General features: G+C 39.4%; 2 protein-coding genes across 5 annotated transcripts in view; one reads left to right on the top strand and one right to left on the bottom strand.

Annotated features, from left to right (window-relative positions):
* Naa50 (N(alpha)-acetyltransferase 50, NatE catalytic subunit) overlaps positions 1-10,503 on the bottom strand; it is a 17,427-nt gene extending 6,924 nt beyond the window's left edge. The window contains exon 1 of one of the 2 annotated variants that reach the window (XM_021209288.1): positions 10,172-10,503. In XM_021209288.1, coding sequence (XP_021064947.1) covers positions 10,172-10,179 — 8 coding nt within the window. In that variant the 5' untranslated portion in view covers positions 10,180-10,503. The remainder of the gene's footprint in view (positions 1-10,171) is intronic. The other variant, XM_021209289.1, reaches the window with a different exon arrangement.
* A 114-nt stretch (positions 10,504-10,617) lies between these two features.
* Positions 10,618-21,854, top strand: part of Atp6v1a (ATPase H+ transporting V1 subunit A) — a 51,055-nt gene continuing 39,818 nt past the window's right edge. Inside the window, exon 1 of one of the 3 annotated variants that reach the window (XM_029544427.1) lies at positions 10,618-10,782. The gene's annotated coding sequence lies outside the window, so the exon portion shown is untranslated. Of the gene's footprint in view, positions 10,783-11,040; positions 11,335-21,854 lie in introns of those variants that run through there. The other 2 variants (XM_029544425.1, XM_029544426.1) reach the window with 2 other exon arrangements.

The following is a 21,854-nucleotide window of genomic DNA, read 5'->3' as shown; positions in this document are numbered from 1 at the left end:
AGAAATCTGAGAATACTTTCCACAAGCTCATAGCCTCTTGGCTCTAGGAAAGAATCCTTCCTTACCTATTTTAGCTTGTGACAGTACAGGCATTTCTTGGCCTGAGACAATCTAAACTTTATAATCTCCTAACCATAAGTTTCCTGCTGCACTTGTTCTCTCAAACACCAGTCATATGATTTAGGATCAACTCTAATCCAAATGACCTCTTCTTAAAATTTCATCTTCCAAGACCCTATATCTAAATAAGGAAACATGCTGAAATTCTATGTAAGCATGACTCTTTGGTGGCTACTATGCAAATTACCTTTCCAACCAAAATCTTGATTTTAATTCAATGAAAAGCATTTTTGAGTATTTGAATCTAAGAGGTATAATTGTGTTACTTTTAAGCCATGAAGTCTGAAGTCACTGTTAAATTGATAATACAAAATTAACAGTAGGTTGTCTCCCAAGGTTTACACCATTTATACTCCCACCAACAATGCATTATGGGACTCCATGGTTTTCTATACCCCCGAGAACAATTTTTACTGACTTAGAATTGATCCAACTCTTTAGAGCAAGACAATGGTTCATTTACACTGTTTTTACTGTTTGAAACACCAAGTAAAAAAGAAGCAGTACAGTTCTGATCAGGCATGCTCTGCTCTAAGAGACTATATTGTGTGAAACTGCTTTTCCAGGCTGTCTTGCCCTGAGGAGTTCCATTAAGAGAAAAGGAGGACTGTGGCTCCTAGGAGAAACCAAACTTTACCTGTCAGTCACTACCTAACCAGCACAAACTATTGAGTTGTTCCTAGGAGTAGAAAGGTAGTCTTCCTATAAATTATTGAGATATATTGAGATTATAGGGAAATGTGGATACATGACTTAGGATGATTAGACACACCAAAACAAACAAACAAACAAAACCCCCAAACTGGGTATAATCTCCTCCTTTTAGCACCATAAAGTTATGGACACCCAACAAACACTGTGATGTCACAGCCCATTTTAACCTATCACCTTATATACCTCCCCCCAACTTTTGTATGTGTATAAAGGACCAATAGTCAAAGGACTTCAGATTGTCCCTGGAGCTTTGGTTTCTGTCCACCTTTTCACATTTCCTGTGCTCAGACCATATTCAGTTTTCCATCTCGAAGCTGAACTCTTAAAGCTGAACCCCAGAAACAATTCCCTGGTTTGTTTTGCTATTATCAATACAGATGCTTAGCTCACTTCTGAAACCTGAACTTTTGTTGTAGCCTCTCTAACTTGTACTCATTGTACAAACCACATATATACACATATATACATATGTAAACATATTTGCTATGTGATAAGTCTATACTAACAATTTAGATGTGAATTATAGATCTTACATCTGTCAGACATGGAGGCACACACCTTTAATTCCAACTCTTGGGAGGCAGAGGCAAAGAGGAATTCTGAGGTCTAGTTCATTATGGTCTACATAGCCATTCCAGGACAGCCAAAGCTATATAGAAAAACCATCTCAAAAATCAAACCAACAACGAAAAGCCTTTTGCGTTCACTTTAACCAGACTACTTGGCAAATTGCCACTGAAATCATTAAACCTTGTGAATTCAATGTTAATAAATTCTGACATTGTAGAAAAACAGAAATGTGTTCACATATACATATCTTACTTTTGTAAACAAAAACCTTCAGATCTTAACATTTCAACCTTCAACTATATCAAGTCCTCCAATTGTTAAGTCTGCTTTTGGTGCAAATCTGTACAACAAATACATATTATATGTATGTATACCTGATATAGATATTTGTGAGAGAAATTAATCCAAGGTGATTCCACTGAGCCTTCATTCTAATGTTTTCTTTCATTAGTGTCACTTTTAAGGAAATAATGACCTTAAAAGATCTTTGTGTGCTTAAGTATTACCAAATGCGACTTAAAGCAATGCTGGTGTTAAATGAGTCAAAACAAACAAAAAGTGGTAGAGAGAATGTACTTCAAGACTTTTTACATAAAATGATAATGTAACAGACTACTTTTGAGAATTGTTACTTCCAACACGCTATAGAAATACTACAGGAGTAGTGGTGGTGTCTCACTCCTTTAATCCCAGAACCAGGAGGCAGAGTGAGTTCGAGGCCAGCCTGCTCTACAGAGTGAGTTCCAGGACAGCCAGGGTCACAAAGACAAGCAAAACAAAAACTAAAAGGAGCATATGAATTTCAGAAGTAAAAGAGCAAGAACCCTATATTGTTGGCCTAAAACTTAAGTCAGACAAGTGACCAGAGTATTTGACCCACCCCTTGTTCCTTTTAAGTTAAGTGGCTGCCAACTTAAATAACATGAGAAGACTCGTGATATACTCATCTATCTCGTCCCTCCTGGCACTCAAGTTTACAACCCTGATTACAGAAGGCCAATGACAGCAATTAGGACAAAACTGTTCTTAGCTGAAGTAACTAAATAATGTGACATTGTTTTCTGATTTTTTAAATCTATAGTAATCAAACCCCAAGTCATTTTCATATAAGAATTACTAGACTAGGGATCGCAATAAAATTAAACAGAAAATACAAAAATGCATATAGTCTTTAGGGCAGTATGGCTCCAGGGATCATTCATCAGCCTGTGTCAAGTCTCCCTAGCTTTGCATTAAAAATTCATTGCCCAGCCCAGCTCTTGTAAACCACGTTGTAAAAATTATGCATCCATTAGATAATAAGCACTCTTTTGGGTCACTGTCTGCTGTTGCAATAGGACATCACAGGGCGAGCAAACTTATAACTGAAAGTTTATGTAGCTCACAGTTCTAGAGAGAAATGCAAGACTGAAGGATCACATCTGGCTGGTGGTCTTGTTATATTAACAGTCACCACATGATTTAAGAATAGGGAGGAAAAGGTCTCCGCTCTTCTTTTTTATAACAGACTCTGTAACAGTAACAAAGGTTTCAATTTATTCAGAAGCACAGAGCCCCATAACCTAACCACTTACCATTCACATTTCTCAATACTCTTTACATGGGAATTCAGTTTTCAGGGTGAGTTTTAGAGAGATCAAACTGTAGAAAACACCCAAATATATCAAGTTATTAAGATTATGCAATTATGCTCAAAAATTTAAAACAAATTTAGTGGCAATATTCTGAGGGGCCACAAGATGGAGATATGACTCCACAAAAATGACAGACCCCCCCAGGTCTGACTTACTTATAACAGCAAAAATAAATGCAGAGAAACTCCCGATACCCCCTTATTTATTCAATGGCTACAACCTATCTTAGAACAAAATTGTAACTAGTTAATCTGATTTTGTTCAGTATTTTTTGTTGAAGGTGCCATAGAAACCTCTGAGCCCATCCCACTTCTCTATAGAGATTAAATCAAAGCTCCAACAGAGAATGTGCTTGTAGAAAACATTTACAAATAAAAGTAGACTTGGGCATTTCTAGGAACTTTCAATATAGTGAGAGATCCACTCTATCATATTCCCTCGGAGGAAATCACCAGCATTCCTTAAGGTTAAAGCGAGGGATACATTCCCCATAAGGGTGCATCTACATCAAACTCAAAGGATATTTTAGCAGAGGTCAAAATATGACTACGGTCAGTAAAAAATTTCAAGATATTAAAATAGATCTCTCCTCTTCCTGATTAATAGGACTTAATCTAACCCTGACTTTCAGTAAATGACATGAAAGGTCAAAAACATGGCTTGAATATACTAACTGCTCAAAAGGCTTTTCTTTTTCTATTACTGAGATTTCTGTTACTATGTATGTCTGTTCTCCCCTCTCCCAATTCCTTTAAACTTTAAAGACAGTGCCTCTTGTAGCCCAGGCTGGCCTGGAACTTGTTTTATGCAGCTGAGCATGACCCTGAACTACCAATCCTCTTCCAAAGTGGACCGACAAGCCCTATTAGGCATCCACTTTTACACTTATCTTCTCTACCAAACTCCAAAATGTAAGACAGTATTGTCAGTAAATCCAAGAATCAGTGGAAAGGTTTGGGCTTCTCATCTAGATTTTAAAGTAAGGCCACTTAATCTTGTAACTGCTGGCATTTTGGATTGGATACTCCTTGGGGCTGCACATCTTAGGTGGTTTAATCAGATCCCTAGCTTGTACCCATTGGAGATTATCTCTTTTCTCTACTTTCATGAATAGCTTCATTTATTCAATTATAGCTCAATTCAGCCAATATAGAAAATTAGTTTTGAGGTATAATTTATGTGTCATGACTGAATATGTTCAAGAGTTGTCCCCAAGTTACTGAAAGGTACTGGACCACAGGGATTCTAACTTCATTAATAGATTCACACTGAACAGGTGGCTAGAAGCTAGGCCTAAGTAGAGAAAGTAGGTACTTGGAGCCATGCCTATGAAGGGTTTATCTTGTCCCTGACCCTTTAATATGATCATAGAGATGAGTAACCTCTTCTGCCAGATAGAAACCTATACTTTATGTCCTATTTTAATACCTAATAAATTCATTTCTTTAATTTTATGTCCTATTTTAATACTTATTAAATCTATTTCTTTAATGTTATGATTCCCATACTTTTCCTTTTGCAGGACAGCTCAAACCATTGTTTCAGCTTGAATTCTGAAAATATAATTAATGGAAGGAGGTAATGAGCCAAGGAGAGAATGTCATCACAATAAAAAAAAAAATCAGGACTTTAAAAAGTTTGATTTCTGTTCTGTTTAAAAATCCTTCAGCAGGATTAGAGTATAGTAGGCACATCAGTAATTCTAGTACTTAGAGGTAGAGATCCTGAAGAAGATCAAGATCAAGTCCAGCCTAGGCTACAAAATCTCAAAACAACAAAAATCCCAGTTGTACATAGTCTTACAAATCAAATCAAACACCTTAGCACTGCATAATATACATTACATATATTAACATTATATATTAATATTAATCATATGTTTAAGAACTATATATACAATTTACTCCTTTTGGACTATATATATCAGAAAATTTTGTAACCATTTGCTATAGCACTTAAAAGTAAAACAAACTTTTCCCTTAAGAACATGTAAAGAACAGTAATGGAAACAAATGTAAACATGTAAATGTAAATATATATATTTAAAGTAAGTCATGCTTTTAATCCCAGCACTCGAGAGGCAGAGGCAGGTAGATCTCTGTGATCAAGGCCAGCCTGATCTATGTAGTGAGTTCCAGAACAGCCAGAGCTACAGAGACACCCTGTCTTGAAAAAACAAAAACAAAACAAGAACCAACATGAGGAATAATGGAAGCAGACTCAGGAACATAGCTCAGGAAATGCAAATACACACATTTCCAGCTATGTTCTTCAACCACAGTAGATGAAGTAATTGGAAACAAGAGTTTCTCATCAAAACCTAGGAGCAGTCTCAGAATCTTTTAATACAGAGATATAAACAGACAAGTTAAATGTGGCCCACAAGTTGAAACATTTAGGAATACCTACCACCTGGGAATTACATTCTAAAACATATTTTTACACAACTTTGTTCTTTAAGGCCCTGGTATAGTAATGTCCAAAAGAAATATAATAAAACCACGTATTTAACTCTCATCTCCTTAGTAATGGGATTACGGGTATATACTACCATGCCAGACTCATGCTAAATCTTTAAGACCCCCCCTTTTTATTTACAGCATACTTCAATTCAGATGCTTATATTCCTGGGAAATTTTACATATATTAACTTTTAATAAAACTTACTGACCTATATATCCAATTTGTGTCAAAAATCCTTTAAAAATGTCAAAAAACTGACATTTAAATTTTAATTTAAATGATGGCTCAGCAGTTAAGAACACTCTTCCAAAGGACCTGGGTTAGATTCTTGGCTCTCACATGTGGCTCAGTTGTTTAGAACTTCTGCCTCAACATCCTCTTCTGGCCTCTATAAATCAGGCACACATAACATATAGAAATAAATGCAGGCAAAACATCCATACACATAAAAATCTTTTTTAAAAAATTGAACTAAACTTTAAAATTTACTTAGGTGTACAAGAGTACTTAAACTGCTCATGGCCAACTGTGCCTGGCATTCCATTATTGCACCAGAGAAGACACACTCTGCTAGTAAGCTAGACACTGAGATTTGTTTGGGTTTTGTTTGTTTATTGAGACAGGGCTTCACTGTGTAGCCTGGGCTGTCCTGAAAAAAATCATAGATCCGCCTGCCTCTGCCTCTGCCTCTGCCTCCCAAGTGCTGGGTGAACCAGGGTGGTGATAAATACTGAGTAGCAGAGGGGTGGGGGTGGGGCAAAGAAAGGCTGGGTGATAGTACTACCATGTTACAATTCTGCAGCTTTAAACTACAATCCATTTTTAAAATAAAAACTGTTCTACAAGCTTCTAGCAGTATTATACTGGCAACTGCAGGCTAGGTTTAAAACAAAGATAAAGAAAAATTATTTGAATAACTGAAAAGAGATGCCACCTCAAAACCCATTAAGTTGAAACTATAGTTAACAGTGCCCCATGTATTCCAAGCTGGCATTAAACTTACTATGTAACCTTGAACTTGATACTTTGACCTTTATCTACCCAGTGCTGGGAAAACAGTGTACCACCATATCCAGTTATTCAGTGTTGGGGTTTAATGCATGCTAGGCAAGCATAATACCAACTGAATTTAATCCTGATACTCACAGAAACCCCTATTCATTTATTTATTGATTGATTGATTGGCTGCAGCTTTATTAAAAGTTGTCCACCATTTTGGGAAAGAAGAAATCACTATAGTAACAACCTGGCACGCACCAATGTGGATGGATACTTCTTCAAGTAGAAGATACACTTTTTAAAAAAATCATGGGAGGCATCACAAAGTATTTGTTAAAATTTGGTATTTGGCTGGGTAGTGGTAGTGCACGCCTTTAATAATCCCAGCACTTGGGAGGCAGAAGCAGGCGGATTTCTGAGTTCAAGGCCAGCCTGGTCTACAGAGTGAGTTCCAGGACAGCCAGGGCTACAGAGAAACCCTGCCTCAGGGAAAAATAAATAAATAAATTGGTATCTCAACAGACAACAAATTTCTGGTTTGCACAAAAAGCAAAATATGACCTGCTGCTAATCAGGTTCTACAAAAAGTTTTACTGGTATACAAGATACACTTTGTATCCAGGCTCAGTAGCAAACAGTAAGGGCAAAGGAGATGGATGGATCTGAAGGTTTGGGGACCCACCCCCCCCTTGATTGAGAAGAGACACAGATACAAATGTTGTTTTCTATTTTCTATGTAACCAACACCTAGATAAAGACACAGACCACTTCCTGGGCCTGTTCCCAATATACATAATAATGCTATAAGGACTATTCTGTATTTGTCAACAAAGCTTCATTTATAACTATAGAATCTTACGTTCCCCATTTGGCCAAGTTTCAACCGGTGACCATTTTGCTCTGTATTTATTCCTACCTACCTTTTCATCTTTACTTTGGTCCACTTAGCATTCATATTTTATTTAAAGGCATTTTTATTAGAACTAATTTGTACCTCTTTATTATAATTGAAGGATAAGTGGATTTAGTTTTATTTTCTATAACATTGACAACTAATTACACTGACAGTCATTGCTGTTTGTGGCATACTGAATATCATCATCCCCAGAGAGGAATAACAGATAAAAAGTAATCAGCTTACCAACCACAAATTCAAGCCATGTCCTTGGTTCATAAAAACAAGCCTCAGTTGAAAGAGCAAATAGTCTAATAATGTAGTTCTCATTTTTCTAGATATGTACATAAAAATACAGTAGTTATTAACTGCAAATTTATCTACTATGGAGATAAGGAAAATACATAATTTACAACTGGATATCCTGCTGCAATTACTAATAAGAATACTAAAGTAAAAAATATGAAATAAAAACATTTTTTAAAGTAAGCTTAAAAAGTTTCAATGCCCAAAATTTAAATCATAGATTAAATTGGTGTGGGAGGGTGTTTCAATTTTCTAAACTTCAGATTCATCTATTTAACTATGTTTGGTAAGCTCAACATACAATAAAAATTTAGCAAATAAAATTTCAAAGGAAATTCATGGAATAGTCTTTCCAATGAAGAGTCAGGAGACTGAACACACAGAAGACATTTACACAAGTTCTGTATCTCAAGGACATTAACATCTTAATAAAACAAAACAACAAAACAAACTGCACTACACCCTGATTTCATTTCTTTAGTATCTTAAAAGGAAGGAAAGGAAAATTTTAAGTCCCATGCTTATTGGGAGTTAGTTAGGGAAAAATCAAATATACCTGTGAAATCATCTGGAAATTTGTTTAGTCCAGAACCCAATCCCAAACCCTCAATCCTAAAAAATAAAAAATTTACTTTAGGAGTCTTAATTTTGAGCTTAACTACTGGCCTAAAATATGGACTCAACAATTCCAAGTTTGCCCAGTAACGCATTTCTAGGCATCTGCCTCCATCGTGTTACACTTAAATATCTATTTAAATAAAAAGAACCAGCTGGTGCTGGTGGCTCAAGCCGGTAATACCAGCAACTCAAAAGGCTGAGGGAGGCAAGAAGATTGTTGCCAAGTTCAGCGTCAGCCTGAGCAACTTAGTGAGACTCTAGCTCAAAATAAAGTGCTGGGGACGTAGCTCAGTGGTAGAGTACTGGCAGAGCACCGAATACTTTGTTTCAATTCCAAGAACTCCAGTTAGTTAATAAAGTAGAATTGCTTTAAGAGTACACTAGATAAAAGTTCCAATAGACTGCCAACAGCACCACGGTGTGGTTCCATTTCTATTGTCAAGTATCAGAAAGATTAATCCTACACTTAAACTGAACTAGACCCAAGATTTTTTAACCTAAACATCCGGAATAATTTCTTAGTCTTGTTATCTTCATTGCTTTTACTGTAACAGAACATGACAAGTATGTTCTGAGTGTGTAGCAATGAGTAGGAAAAAATGACAGCATCAAAGTCGTACTCTACTAGAAAAAGAAAACTTCCTAAAGATAACTGGATCATATTTTTAAAAATTACCAAGTATCCTGGATCGTGGCTCAGGTGGAGCAAACATCCCAAAAAGTGCCAAACAAACAAACAAAAAAACCAAACAAAACACTGAATGAAAAACTAACGTTTAAAGCAAACCAGAGCTTAGAAAAAATGTTTTCTATTTAGATTTAAAAATCAAAACTTTCTCAGAATCATTTCAGAGGTATGGGACCTTCATTTTACACAGAACGAGCTCGTTTGGAGAAACGATTTATTTCGCTCTCCATAAAACGATGCTGAATAAACAACTAACTGAAACTGTAGTTATAATTTTCAGCTGACTTAGAAAGAAAAGACTGTTTAATATGTTTAAGCTTTCTTCCCCCCCCAAAGACTGTAAAGGCAACCTCCAAAACTCGCGACGCTAAATACTGTAACAGTATATAAATCAATGGAAATAATTCCTATCAAACGGGGACAGTTAAACCAAAATAACTTCTAACGTTACGGAAGATTTGAAAGATTAAACCTCAACTTTGCTAACGACGAGCAAAAAAGCAGCTCCTGTTAGCACTGGGGGGGGGGGGAACACACACACACACACACACACACACACACACACCACTGAAGCAATAGCTCCACCTACTGATCCATGGCTACTTCCTTAAACATTTTGGCACCCCAAAGTCTACACCGCTCGAGTTCATTCCCCCTCCCCTCCCCGCCCTCCTCCACTCGCTCTGACCCAACCCAAGTCCGTTGAGTCACTAGCTCCTAGCACTCATCCCCCGTGCTCTTTATTCCAATTCCTTTTCCCTCCAGAAGGTTCTGCACGGCCCACAAGCCTGAAGCAAAACCGCAACGTGTCAAAGCCTGCGGCCACAGCGCGGCTCCCGGATTTGGAGGAGCACCTGAGGTGGCTCGGCGGTGCGCTCCCGGGAAGAGGCCCCGGGCGCCTCACACCTCCTCCCCGCGCTCTCGGGCCGTGCACACGCGTGAAAGCGTGGACTCGCGCCCTGGCCTCCGCCGGCCCTTCAGCCCGCCAACAGCCGGCCTAGCCTCCGCCCCCCTCCGGCAGCCGCGGGACCGGGGAAGCCCGGCCATGTCCCTCCGCCTGGGCTTCGCGCGCGTCTCTTCCCCGAAGCGCTCTCCCTGCCCACCGACCCACGCCCCTCTCCTGGGCCCGCCGGGGTGTCCTCCCCGCCAGCTGCCCTTCCTCACCCTTTCATCTTCCCCGTCTGCTGAGGCCGTCGTTCCAGCCGCCGCCGCCAACGCCGTCGTCCTCGTCGCCCGGAGCTCTCCGCCCGCGCCCTGAGCTCAGGCCACTCAACCCCACACGCCGGCCTCTTGGCTGAGAAGCCCAGGAGGCCGCGAAAGGCAAGCCAGGCCCTGAGGCTCGGGGAGACGCGGGGAAGTCTGTCGCCGCCGCCGCTCCTCCACACGTGCACTCGGGACACTCCGCTCCCGCCCGCAGCTGCCGCCAGCCAGACCCGCCGCCGCGCTCTGACCTTTCACCCCGCTCCCTCAGCGCGCCGGCGCGGCCGCCGCGTCGCGCGCAGCCGCAGTGCTCGGCGCCGCCAGGACTCCCCGCCCCCCGCTCTCCAGGGCCCGGCCCACGGCCCGCTAGCTCCGCCCACCCTTTGCGACACTCTCCCGGGGAGCCGGCTGGGTAGGCTTCGGCGGCAAAAGCCGGATCTTTCCACCCTTCCCTCGCTTTCAAACCAGCACGATCAGCCTTTCCCGCCCCCCGCCCCGATTCCTGTCTAGCTCTCCAGTGACCTCCAAACCCTCTTGCGGCCTAGTAGGGTTTTGTAAAACGGATTCTTCTCAATGTAAGCAAGCCCGTGGGAACTTGCAGTAAATGTGTTTTAAATTCAAAAGGTAACGATGGGTCCGGATAATTTGGCGATCCTCCAGCAGGCAAACCTCAGGTTTTTCTCTTTTTTTTTTTTTTTTTGAAATCACGTGATAGGCTTACGTCTTCCAGCCCAGGGTTTTACTGGGGCCTTAGAGGCGGGACTCATGGCCACTTCCGGTCCCTAGAGCGTGACTTAGCGTCACTTCCTTAGCAATGCACTTTAACCCTTGCCATCCTCGTCTTCTGTACTGTAGTTTATGTAACCCCCGGCATTGTGGAAAAAAAGAAACTAACGCTTTTCCTGAGTCGCGGAACCATTCACGTCCAGGCGGCCCGCAAAGATTCAAGCCTGCGAGACGCGGCGTGCCTGGGGAGGGGAGGCGGGGTGGGGCTTGAGGTCACATGACTAGCTAGGACTGGCCCGCCTCCTGCAGCTGAAGACTTCCCCTCTCTCAGTGACAGAGCCTCTGGGTCCCGTCTAGGTACAGATTCTGCTTTACGAGCCCGGGCAGGTGAGGTGCTACAGGTAACTCGTGGCTGGTGGGGACGATTGACGGGGTGAGAGCAGATAGGGTGTGTGATCCGCGCGGCCTGCGGATGCTTGGGGCTCCCGGTTGTCCTCCTGCATGGGCGAGGAGCTCGTTTCTGCTGGACCCCCGGCCCTTCACCATCACCGTAGTCCATTGACGAGGGATTAGGATACCCACCTTTTCCCTGTCTTGAGAGCGAGTGCGGCCATTATGGTTCCCTATTTGGAGCCTTTGGGACTGATTCAGGTGGTAGGATTGTTTTAGCCATTTCTTGGGGGGTCTGCAACAACCGACGGGTCCCATTCCCCCTAAGCTCCTTCCTTAGGAAAGGCCATGGCTCAGGTGATCCGGGTGGTAGGAAAACCCCGGGAGGCAGAGGCGTCTCCGGTGAGACAGGCTTGGGAGGGGATGTCACTGATATGGCCCTCACTGCAGAGTCACACTGAAGGGCTTCCCCACAAATGTGCGTTCTCAGTGATTCTAAGGGTTTTGGCGGACATCCTTGCAGAGGTTCAGGGAGTGTTCAGATGAGACTGGAAGTGTAAGAGCGGGCCTTATACCTTTTTCTTCGGAGAGAAGGTGGTTGTACTATCCTCAGAACAGGGTGTTGGTAATGCGACAGTCTCAGTTGATTGGGAAGGTGATGAAAGATGGTGTTGCCTTGTTGGACTGGAGACCCAGCCTAGCTTATGGGAGGTTTTTCCCGAAGGGGAAGTAATTCCTCGGAAACTGATCAGGCTGAAAACATAATTAATCCAAATCCATTTGTGTATAGTTTAAAGACTAGAAGATCGAGTCTAGACATTACTGACTTCATGTTTTCTGCCTGTGGGTCATTCCTTTTTGACATTTAAGTCCTACATAATTGCCCTTCCCAGTCAGTTTAAAATTTGTGAAGCAATGCTTGTGTTCTTAATTCGCTTTTACATTTGTTTAAAAAATTCAAGTGACCCTTCTCAGACTTGAGTGCATAATATTTTTTGAAAATACAGAAATGGTTTTGCCTAGGGTTACCCAACCCTTTGTACTCCATTTTATGTGCACCGTAGTAGCCAATGTTTAAACCTCAAACAATACACTTGACTGAAGGAATGTTCTTCAGTTTGGGGCTAAACTCTTTTATTTGTGCTACAAACTTAGAAAGTTCCTTGTTTTGAAGCCAAAGGCCTTACAAAATCTCAGATTTGACTTTTATAACCCAAATGATACATTTTCTTATGGGAAATAAGATTTTTCAGTTAAATCTTAGTTCTATGCAATGTAATTGAGGAATCTGTTTTAAACTCCGCTGGAGGCTCGGGGATATGGTTCTTGCTTCCATGCAAGCTTGGCGTACTGGGTCCAACCCTCATACTAGAAAGAAAAAAAAAATAGGAAAAAAGATTATCTTACAATGATTGGTCCTTTCCCCCCCCTTCCAGATTTTCTTATTTTGTTAAAGAGAGCTAAAAGCTAAAACCTTAAACTCATAACGATTTAACAAGATAGAAAGACTGGCCTATTTGATACTTTTTACTAAAATATTGCCTAAATGATTTTGCGTTGCCCACATTACCATTTGTGCTTGCGATCCAGACTAGACAATAGGAATTGATATGTTTATAATAACAAGCATAAATAGAGATTCTTAAAGAGTTCGTTCTTTTCATTGCTAATCATTCTGTGGTATGGATGGCATCACAGTTGGTTGACCTTTTTGTTTGTGTCTGTGTTCCTGCACTTAGAAGCCAGAGGTGCCTTCCTCTGTTGCTCTCCTCACCTCAGCCCCCCTTTTTTGAGGTAGGTTCTTTCACTGAACCTGGACTCACTGATTCTGGGAGCCTAGCTGTCCATTAAACCCCAGGGATCTTTCTGTCTTTTGCCCTGAGCACCGAGGTTAAAGGGACAGTACCACATTTGACTTTTACAAAGCACCTACCTGGGAAGCTGAACTCAGATTTTCATACTTGAACAAAACATGCACTTTTCACGACTGAGTCATCTCCTTAGCCTGAAATATAATTTTATCCATCATTTTTCTCCAAAGTGAGGTTCCCTGATCTCTCAAGGCAAGAAAAAAAAATTGGCTCTGCTTTCATGCCCATGTGACATTCCACCAAATAAACAAAATTCCTAAGTGTTTTAAAAGTCCAAACCAGTTCTGTGCAGGTGCACCAAACTGGGCTAGAGGAAACCAGTTTGAAAGCACTGAGTATTTGTGGAGGAGAAAGAAGTTCATAAGAAAGAGGCTGGATGAGTCTGCAGTTTTACTTCACAGTTAATTGCTCCATTTTAGGGAACTCAGTAACTTAAACTTCTAATGAAATCTGGAAGATTAGCACCAGGAATTAGTGACCAAACAGCTAAAGAGATGAAATATTAAAGAAGAATTTGACAGTATATGCACACAGATGGTTTGAGCACTGGAAGGTGTTTCTGACACTACATTAGTTAATGAGATTTCTGTGTGGTTCTAGGTATGATGGCTCACTCCTTTAATCTCCCCAATGGGTCTGGCAGAGCTCTTTAAGTTTAAGGTCAACCTGGTCTACAAAGTGGGTTCTAGGTCTGCCAGGGCTACACAGTGAGACCTTGTTTCATAGGGGAGGGGGAATATGGGGATGGGAAGAGATAGACAGGGAAGGAGGGACAAAAGAGAGAATTTAAGAGTTGGGCTCCCAACACCCTTTATTTCTTACTCTGAGGTCTCCCTTAGTTTCACTGTCTTTACAGGGTATCATCACTGTGAAAATATATCCTTCCCCTTTGGGCCAAGGTAGCTGATCAGTCCTTTAGGCTACTACCCAGTGTTTTGTATTTCTTTCTTTTACATATACCCTATTTTTGATAGCTTGGGCATTCCTCAGTAAACTTCCCTGCAGTTAAAGAACCGTCTATCTCTACTGTGTCTTCTGCACAAGGATGCTGAAGTGGATGGAAGAGGCCATGTTCAAGCAAACAAAATACTGAGGTCCCTGATGGGTTGTTTATTGAACAAGCATTGAATGACTAACAGGGGAATTAAATCACTTTAATTCTTACAAATTATGTTCCTTAAAGGCTGTTTACTAAGTATTAACTTTTTAGTCCAATTTTCCAAATACTAAATAGAATACTCATAAACCTTGTATGGACTTTATTTGTACAATGACCAACTTGTTTCTAGAGTGTGTTGTGTTTATTGATAATGATAAGGCCTATGGTTCAGCTTTTCCATCTTGGTCATATGCCTGTTTAAGTGCAGCCAATGCTGGAAGCTTCAGGGCTTCATACCTAGAAACTTTCCTCCCAAGGGTATTGTGAATCTTAAGTAATCTATTTGAGAGTAGTTTCAAAGCTAGACAGCAGTGAGTGTAAATTAGTATATTCAAACTTTACCTGAGTAGATATCCCAATCACAGAGGCCTGGGATTAGGTTTTAGCCTTCCCTGTCATTAGCTGTCTGACCTTGGGCACTTAAAATGAAGTTTCTTTCTGTTTAAATCTAGCCCATAGGTATTATTAAAGTAGATCATGGGCATACAGTGTTTAGTGCACACATTATAAGCTTTTTTTTTTTTTTTTTTTAAATGGAGGCAGAGGCTAACCTTCATCATGGTCATCCTCCTGTCTATCCTAAGTGCTGGAATTACAGGTATATGCCACCCTACCAACAGAAGTTCTTACTAATTGTACTGACGTGCTTCAGTCATACACCCTGAACTTCTAGGAGAGACATACAGTGTCCTACAAGAGTGACAAAAGCAAAACCAAACCTCTTCGACAAAAGGTTTCTGTTACAATGAATGGACTAAAATTTGAAATGAAAGAATAGAACCAAAAGAACTTTTCTGGGTGTGTTTTTTGAAACTGGCCATGCTGTAACTCACACTGCTTTCAAAGTACCAGACTAAGGCTGGTCAGTCTGCCTCAGCCTCCCAAGCAGCTGGACTACAGGCTCAAGTGCCGCCATAGCTGACTCCCAGACTCCAAACCTGCTCAATAGTAGGGGCTGGGAGATAGCAGCAGAATTCCCTCATTTTGCTTCTAGTTTACTGGGCTTTTATATTAAATATTTTAATGTTTATGATCATTAATATATGGAATCATTTTTTTAGGAAACCATTTTTCCACTCTTAAAGTTTTGTCAATATAAGAAACAGTATGGACATGAACTAGAGTAAGAGTTTTTTCCTTCTTTAGTGATTCACAAGGATTAGTGTTTTTGCAATGGGAAATATAAGTAAATAAAATAATTTTGAAATATAGCTTTTCAAGTTTATGTTTTTCTTTAACCATAACAAAAATACTGTAAGCAACATAGTTTACTAAGAAATAATTGATATTAATGTCAGTTCACTATAAGAGTAACTGAGATAGTGTGTATTTTCATTCATTTTTTATATGTATTGATAAATAATCTGTGATCAGTAGTGCCTTTTATTTAATTTCTGAAGATTATTTACGTTTCACACGTTCCCTTTTTTTTTCTTTTTCCCTGAAAGGGAAAGTCTTTGATTTACAGCACTGTATATAATATATGTAGTATATGGTAAATAAATGTGTGGTAATATATCTTTAGAGTAGCAGATCTTTATTTTTATCTGCGCATTAAAAACTTAGTTGCTGTGGTGATAACATTTAGCTATTAATGGTGTATTATAGCTATTTTCTGATTAAATTTTCATTTTTGAGACAGGGTCTCAGGATTTAGCTATGGCTGTCCTAGAACTCTCAGAGGGCCACCTGCATCTGCTGTATAATTAAAGTTACACCCCAACACATCTGACATCTGATCTCATTTTACTTCTTGAGACAGGGTTCCACTAAGTTGTGCAGACTGACCTTGAACATGTTCCATACCTAGGAAACTTGTACCCTCCTAAGTAATGATGTCACTGGCCTGTGCCACCAGGTCCAGCTAAAGTTTATTAAGTCTGATCTAAATGTAAACATTGAAATAATTCTTTCATTTTAAAACTACATGAACACCTTATAAAATGCCTTGGCTTACTCATATAACAGAGTAATTCATTTATTTGTATATGTCTTAGGCTTAAATACATAAGTACGAAACTCTAAGAAATAGAAGTGAAAGGCTGAGTGGTTGCTCAAAGCTCTGACTTGTCCCCAGCACCACTTAAAGAATGTATGGTGCCACATGCCTGTGATCTGGAAGTGGGGGCAAGGTCCGAAATCCAAGGTTATCCCCTGCTGATGTCAGCGTCAACTTGGGGTGCATAAGAGCCTGTCTCAAATATATATGTAAATATGTGTGTATGTGAATGTATAAGGAAATTCCCATCATGACAAAGTGAGACTTAAGTGTGGAAGGGAGGTACATTTATGTGGTAAACATAACTGAATCAATTTGTCTACAACTTAAATGTAAATAGATATTTAAAATATTAGTTAAATTTTATTTATAGATAGACCATGGAGGAATACCTCTAAATTAGGAAAGGGAAGGGAAGGAAAAAGTCTTTGAAACTACATAGAAATAATTTTGTAGCAGAAATGGAAACAAATGCTTAAAAGAAAACACTTGAAATACATCTAACAGGTGAAGAGTTAGTATTTGTAAGAAATCTTATAAAATGTAAAAAGCTCACCAATTAGGACCATACATAGAGAAGGATGTGCTCAGAAGTTCGCAGAAGAAAAAGCTTAACATTTAACATTTAGCTTAACAAATGTGAAAACTATAACCTTACTAGCAATTGATATAGTAACAGTGAAATACTGTGTCTCTGGCTAGTAAAAATTAAATGATAAACCATGCTAGCAGGGATATGTGAAAGGGGGGTGGAGATTCACATGAATGCTGATAGAGAAATGAATTGTTCCTTCTTGGTTTTGTTTTGCTTAGTAAGCAACAGTATTACTATTAGAAGTGTATGTATTCTTTCATCAGCCTCCATGAAATAAAATCACCAGCAAGCAAGCAAGAACATGTTGACTTGGATGTTGATTGCCACAATGGTGACAGTGCTAAAATCCTGAGAACAGGGGAACACCTATTAGTCGAAGTATTATGCTTATTACGGCACAGTCATATTCTGAAATGTAAAGTCATTCAGTAGTAGGAGTCGAATCTCTCCTGGTAACTTGGAAGGATTTCTAAATATATCCTGAGAGGATTTCCAGTATGTCCCTTACATGATAAAGGTAAAATATAGAGAAATGTATATAATAAGATTCTATTTTTATAAAGCTATATGTAAGACATGAGTTTTATGTGTCCTGTTAACACTGGAAAAGAGGAAAGAAGTAGAGAAAGAGAGGTCAAAGAGGTAGAGAGTCTTCACAGTAAGGTACGATACGTGTTTGCACATGTCCATAGGTGCGGTGAGTCATAGGGAAGAATGATTCTCAGATGCTTAGTGGGTGCTTCACAATGGCTAGATAAACATTCCGGGTTATCCATTTTACAATGAACACTTTCTGAAAGTAATAAAAAACAAAACAATTTACATTTTTAAAAAGAAACAGAAGGCCAGATAGGCTAAAGAAGAATTAACAAGATGAAAAATAATATTTGAAGTAACTAGACATTAAGATATTTGAAATATATTTTGTCTTAGGTATTGGAGAAGAAAGTGAATAAAGTATCCTGATAACTCCATAAATTCTTAATTTTATTTGTGATAATCATGGGACACCTAATGAGGAGTTGTCATGAAAACATATCCAAAAAATGGTAAATACTACCAGATAAGGCTCAAATTGACATATTCTTTTCGTTGTTGGTATTTAATGCTGCAAAATGTTTTATGCCTTAGAAATGTAAAAACATATTACACAAGTGTACTTTCTATCACCTGACTTAATCATATGACATAATCATTGTGAGAAAAGTCCACTTATTGTTCACCAGATTATAAGATTAACTTTCTCTAAGAAAACTTCAAATAGGGTTGGAGAGATGGCTCAGCGATTCAGAGCACTGACTGCTCTTCCAGAGGTCCTGAGTTCAATTTCCAGCAACCACATGGTGTCTCACAGCCATCTGTAATGGGATCTGATGCCCTCTTCTGGTGTGTCTGAAGACAACTACAGTGTACTCACATACATAAAATAAGTAAATTTTAAAAAAGAAAACTTCGAATAAAGCAAAGTTTGGGGAATTTGGTCAGAGAGATATATCAGGGTTAGGAGCGTGTACTGCTTCTGTAGAGGGCCTGTATTCCGTTCCTAGTACCTATGTTGGGTGGCTTATGACTACCTCTAACTCCAGGTCAGAGAATCTAACATTCTCTTCTGGTCTTCACCAGCCCTGCCAAATATATGTGCATACTCCCACACAGGCACATAGATACATAATAAAAATGAAAAGACTTAAAATTTTAAAAAGTAAAGTTTAAACTTTTTACAATTAATTAATTCTTGATTTATCTTGAAATGGGGTCTAGATGTATAACCCAGACTCATCTCAAACTTGAGTCCCTCTTGTATCAGCTTCCCAGTTGCTGGGCTTGCAGATGCATGCCACTGCACACATGCCACTGCACACATCTTGATTTCAATTATTTTCTGAGATTAGAAGTTGATGCATTGCTTCAAACCATAATAGGAAATGGCAGATGGTTTGTAGTTGAGTTTGTCACATACTTAAAAGGCCAGTTTTTATATCTCATGCTGCTGCTTTTATTTTTCCTCTTTATTACCATTTTATTTTGATTGTATATTTCTCTCCTCTCTCTCTCTCTCTCTCTCTCTCTCTCTCTCTCTCTCTCTCTCTCTCTACATATATATATATATATATATATATATATATTCTCTCTATGTATATATATATGTATGTGTGTATCTGTATATGTGTATCTGTATATGTGTTCTGTGTTATAAATTGTACAAAAATCTGCAGTACTCTTATTAAGTGGGTAATACCTGTATAAACATGGTAGAAATTACAATCTCTGACATTTCCCTTGCCTGTTACTAGCCCCACCCCATGTATTTGTCCATAATGGTAGTGCATTTGAATACTGTTCTGAGCCTCTCTCTTTCCCTTAACGGGGTTATCCTACAAGTGGCAAGGCCTTTTAGTAACACTTGGGATATAATTACTCATGGAAGTCTTACAGCACCCAAGAAGATGCTTATTTTTATCCCCATTCATCAAATGAGGAAAATTATGCATGTGATGGTTAAGTGTTCAATAATATAACTAACAACTTTAAAGTAGTAGAACTTGAATTCAGGGAGTAATATTACTGTTTTAATGCCCTTAAGCATACAAATTCTATGGCAAGTTATTTAGTCTTTATATTGTTGATTCTCCTTCCACTTTTATGTAAGATCTGGGAATCAGCTCAGGTTACTAGGCTACAAGGCCTTAGTCATTTTACCCCTCCTAGTCTCCATATTATAGGGGATTCTAATCTTTGTGTGAGAAAGTCCTATAATGAATATTAATAAAATATTTTGTGCACATAGAGTAAATTCCTAAGAATGAACCAACTGCATGAGAAAAGAATGGCATTTTTAATTTTTGGTAGGTATCACCATGTTGCTCTTTAATTTAGCACAGAAGTTCCTTTGCCCTTAGTCGTTTGCTTGAATCTGCCATCTAGGTTTACTATTTAGAAGACTGAGTAGTTGGACGACTTTGACTTTCCTGAGTCGTGTGTGATCTACCATTATGATAGCACACATTTATTCATATAGAATCAATATAATTTGAGAATGAGACAGTCAGTTTTATCACTTTTATTCTGGTTACAACTTAAAGTGCTACTTGTCTGATTCACATTGAAGTTTCATTATTTGAAATTGGGATTTATATTGCCCAGAGAGTAAAAAACAATTCTTAGTAAACAACTGTGAAAGGTACTGATTTAATCAGAAGAATTATGTAAGGTATTTCAGTTACATACACTAGACAACTGAGCATGATAGCCTGAGTTTTCAGCAACCCTTGGACCCCAGCTTTAGGTAATAACAGTGAGCTAGTGAGAGACTTCATTCACATTAATTACAAACTTCATAAATTATTTGAAATGTAACACATTGTAGAGTCTTAAGTGGCAGGTAGGCTGATTGACACCAAACTCTTGATGTGATCCAAAGCAGAAACTTGAGTCTGCTCAGGGCTCGGGCAGGATACCTAAGGGATTGAATTGAATGTACATGGACAGAACCTGCTATTGTTCATTGATACGTGTTTGTGTTTGTTTTAAACATGATCTCATCCTTCCTAGGACATTGTACTGGGAAGATGAATGGTTGAGGAAACAGCCAAAAATAGAGATAATTAGGCTGTGGGTAAAAATTGCAATTAATACTGCCTTAAGTAAGAGTAGCACAAAACAAGACAGTACCTTCACTCGTGTCTGGCTTTTACAGCCACTAACCTGTACCAAGTTATAACCAAAGCATTAGACGTAGCCTGGGTCGGAAGACAAGAGCTTATGACTGAGAATACAGTAGGATTTTCCTAAGCCCTCGTCCAAGATATTTTTATTATTTTGGTTTGTCGAGTAGGGGTTTCAGTGTGTGCCCCTGCTGTCCTAGAACTTGCTCTGAAGACCAGGCTGGCACAACCATGCCTGACTTCTTGCCAGCGTTACATGCCAAATTCCTTTTTCTAACCCTTACTAATACTACCTTAAAATTTTAGCCATTCTATGAGCGTCCTATCCTGGTTTTAATTCATGCTTTCCTAGTGATCAGTGATAGAAAGCAGCTTTTAAAGTCATCACTTGTCATACGTGTTTGCATTTGTGTGTATTAATATGTTTAAGTCTTTTGCCTGGTTTTTTTTTTTTTTTCAACTCTTCCCTCCAACCCCCCTTCCTTTCTCCCTCTCGCTCCGGCCCATAGGTTTTTTTTATTTACTTATTTTTATTTATTTTTTATTAGTTTCTCATTATGGATGGATGTGAGTCGCCTTGTGGTTGCTGGGATTTGAACTCATGACCTCTGGAAGAGCAGTCAGAGTCAGTGCTCTTAACCGCCCCTTTTGCCTGTTTTAATTGGAATGCCTTTTGCATTAAATTTTTAGATTGTGTCTGCATGTCCCAGTATGTGTCTAAGTGCTTAGGACTACTTTGGAGAGCCAGTTCTCCCTATCCGTCACGCGAGTCCCAGGGATTGAACTCAGGTCAGCAGACTCAGTGGCAAGTGCCTTTCTTTATCTGCTGTGCTGTCTCACCAGCCTACATTATCTTCTTGTTGATGAGTACTGAGAGTCACTTTTCTAAGGGTGTGCTTTTAGGTAGGGGAGGAAGAGGGAAGGATCTGGAAGGAGTTGGGGAAGGGAAAACTATAATCAGAATATAGTGAATGATGAAAATCTGTTCTAATAAAATAAATAATAAAGAAAAAATGGAAAATAAGTTTATGAAGAAAAACCAATGCTTTTCTGAAACTATATTAAGAAATTATTATAGCTCCCTTGCTCTTTCCTTCTTGCTCCCTGTCCCCTCCCCCCTTCCCCACTCCCTTCCTCCCTCCCCCTTCCCCATTTCCTTCCCCCTCTCTCCACATGCTCATGGCTGGCCTCTTCCCTCCCCTCCCCTCCCCTCCCCTCCTCTTTCTTTCTTTCTTTCTTTCT

Source organism: Mus pahari, chromosome 12, assembly GCF_900095145.1.
Source record: "Mus pahari chromosome 12, PAHARI_EIJ_v1.1, whole genome shotgun sequence".
Taxonomy (NCBI): Eukaryota; Metazoa; Chordata; class Mammalia; order Rodentia; family Muridae; genus Mus; species Mus pahari.
This window is presented reverse-complemented; position numbering and strand designations above follow the sequence as displayed.